The following is a 2,500-nucleotide window of genomic DNA, read 5'->3' as shown; positions in this document are numbered from 1 at the left end:
AGTGAATATGTTGCTGACTTTACGAAGAACTAACCTGGTGACAAAATAACTGAGAGCATGATAAATATTCACCTAACATAAATTTATAATTCTTATGTTTTTCTAGGTGTGGTGTAATCTATCAAGTGATCACAATTACAATGGCTGGACCGTAATTCTGAAGTATGGCTTGGGTGCCCCGGGTGGGCCGCTGACTGCCGAAGGCGGTGGCTATCCTGGCCCATTTGACCTGGTGGAAAACTATTTCATCGGTAGTGTATTACTTTTCTTATCTTGTTTCTGTTAATGTATCTGCTTTATTCTTAAGAAATACTGATGATTCAATTATTACTCTATATATAATAATGAGCTGTAGTACAAGGATTTATTGCTACCTCCGCTTCTTCACAGCTTAATCCCGAGTCGGGTCGCTGTTTTCAAAGACCCTCCTCTTTGCGGGCTTATTCCATATTGAGTTTTGACAGAAGTTTTAAAGACGGATGCCCTTCCTGACCCCAACCTTTCTCATTTTTCCGGGCTTGGGACCGGCACTTAGTTCGGCTGCATCCACCCCCCCCCCCGCCCCACACCCCCAAACGGCTTGGATAGGCAATCAGGCTTTCTTGCTACAAGTCACTGTATATCATTAATCAGTATTCATTCGTTTACCGCATTTTCAAAGCGAGAGAAACTACTGAAGGGTAATGTGTTTTATATGTTGCCTAACAAGTAGAGCTTATACCATCCTTACTTAACGAATTGCACAGTGCCATTAGTAAACATGCTAGAGAATGTTTTTATCCAATTCAGTGGTCTCAAGCAAGAATCTTGTTTAGACACAATAATTTCATAGAAAGAAATCTAAAAGAAACGGCATGTAATCAATATAGTGAAAACAACAACTTCAATGGCAGTGTAGGCTTATTCAAGACGGACCCGTCCTTTCTACATATCATGAAAAACCAGCACAAATTATGTAATATATTGACTTAGGTATTCACTTAATTACCTGTTTAGCCTCATTAGACTGTTAACCTTTTCTGTTGGACGAACTATGTACCAGACAATTTATATTTTATATTATCCTGTAACAGTTGTAAGCACCGTTAACCATTTTTACTTGTTTATGTTTTATGTAAGTCTTGAAGTCAAATGTAAACATACGTCCGGTATATGTTTTTCTTAAACTGATTAGTCAGTAAGTTCCCCGGAAGAGGCCTGATGGAAGGCGGAACTGTTGGGACAAATTAAGAACTCTATTTCCTTTTTCTTCTGGTTTCTCCTTCGTTTTCATTGTGGAGTACATCGTTATATTTTATCTTCGTGATTGAGAAGAATACAACTATATATATATATATATATATATATATATATATATATATATATATATATATATATATATGGAGAAAGGGAGCTGGGGATTTGGCACGATACATATACACATGTGCTACCGGGGTCTAAGCGATGTCAGGCAGGGCAGCCGATCGAGGTTACGGCCTATCCCAGCACCAAATCAAAGTCCTTCAAAAGAAGGCACTGTGCTTACCCCATATGAAAAATGGGAAAAAGTACGTTAAATGAAGAAGAAGATACATATATATATATATATATATATATATATATATATATATATATATATATATATATATATATATATATATATATATAGAGAGAGAGAGAGAGAGAGAGAGAGAGATAGTCAGGGTAAGCCTACTCCTTTTCATTATATCGTTATCTAACAGGTGAGTGCACTCACGAGGGATAAAAAAAAAAAAAAATGAACGCGGCGCGACAGTTATCAGGTTTCTTGGAAAAAGCCGTTGCTAAAGAATTGTGCACCAATTATCATCTTTGCGATGACAGCTGTGTGTTGAAGTCTGAAACCATAGCTTCTGAATAGATGTTATTTACATACTCGTGCTTAAAGAAATTAGATATCACCACCTTTCACAACTACTTAAGTCACGCAGCTTTGATACAAATGCTGGAATCATCTTGGAGGGATGAACTTACTGGCTATGATACAGAGTTTGTACATTATGACAAAAACAGGATCTCTGACCTACAAATGCTGCTTAACCAGACCTACAATGGTGGAAAATCAACTTTTTTTTTTTTTTATCTGAAATCTTGAGATGTAACGTAAAACTCAAATGTTGAAGACCTACTATGCTATTTATGTCAGACCGCACTCAGTTTCTGAGACACCTTTGATGTAGAGAGATTTTCATAGATCCAATATAGCTACAACCTATAAGTCAGACAACTTTTGTCTGTAAACCGCGAGACCCACGGAGGACTTTCGCAATCTTTCAGTAATAGAGGTAACTATGAAAATGATGGGAAGCGGCAGAGGAGGATGTAGATGTACTCTAAAACAAGATTTATTGCACTAAATTAACAATGACTCCCCTGCCTGTCAGCTTGACTTCTCTTGACCAGTTAGCCTGAAATAAGTTGTCATGACATTCCAGTGTGCATCCTTGTTCAAGTTTTTCTCATCGATAATAATACATCAGCA

At 37.2% G+C, this 2,500-nt stretch overlaps 1 protein-coding gene across 2 annotated transcripts in view; it reads left to right on the top strand.

Annotated features, from left to right (window-relative positions):
• Nucleotides 1-2,500, top strand: part of LOC136838405 (uncharacterized) — a 208,005-nt gene that overhangs the window by 116,493 nt on the left and 89,012 nt on the right. For both annotated transcript variants that reach the window (XM_067103412.1, XM_067103321.1), the window contains exon 6: nt 107-251. In XM_067103412.1, the coding sequence (XP_066959513.1) occupies nt 107-251 (145 nt within the window). The remainder of the gene's footprint in view (nt 1-106; nt 252-2,500) is intronic.

This window comes from Macrobrachium rosenbergii, chromosome 1 (assembly GCF_040412425.1).
Source record: "Macrobrachium rosenbergii isolate ZJJX-2024 chromosome 1, ASM4041242v1, whole genome shotgun sequence".
Taxonomy (NCBI): Eukaryota; Metazoa; Arthropoda; class Malacostraca; order Decapoda; family Palaemonidae; genus Macrobrachium; species Macrobrachium rosenbergii.
Note: the sequence above shows the minus strand (reverse complement) of the source record. Positions and strands in the feature narration are given on the sequence as shown.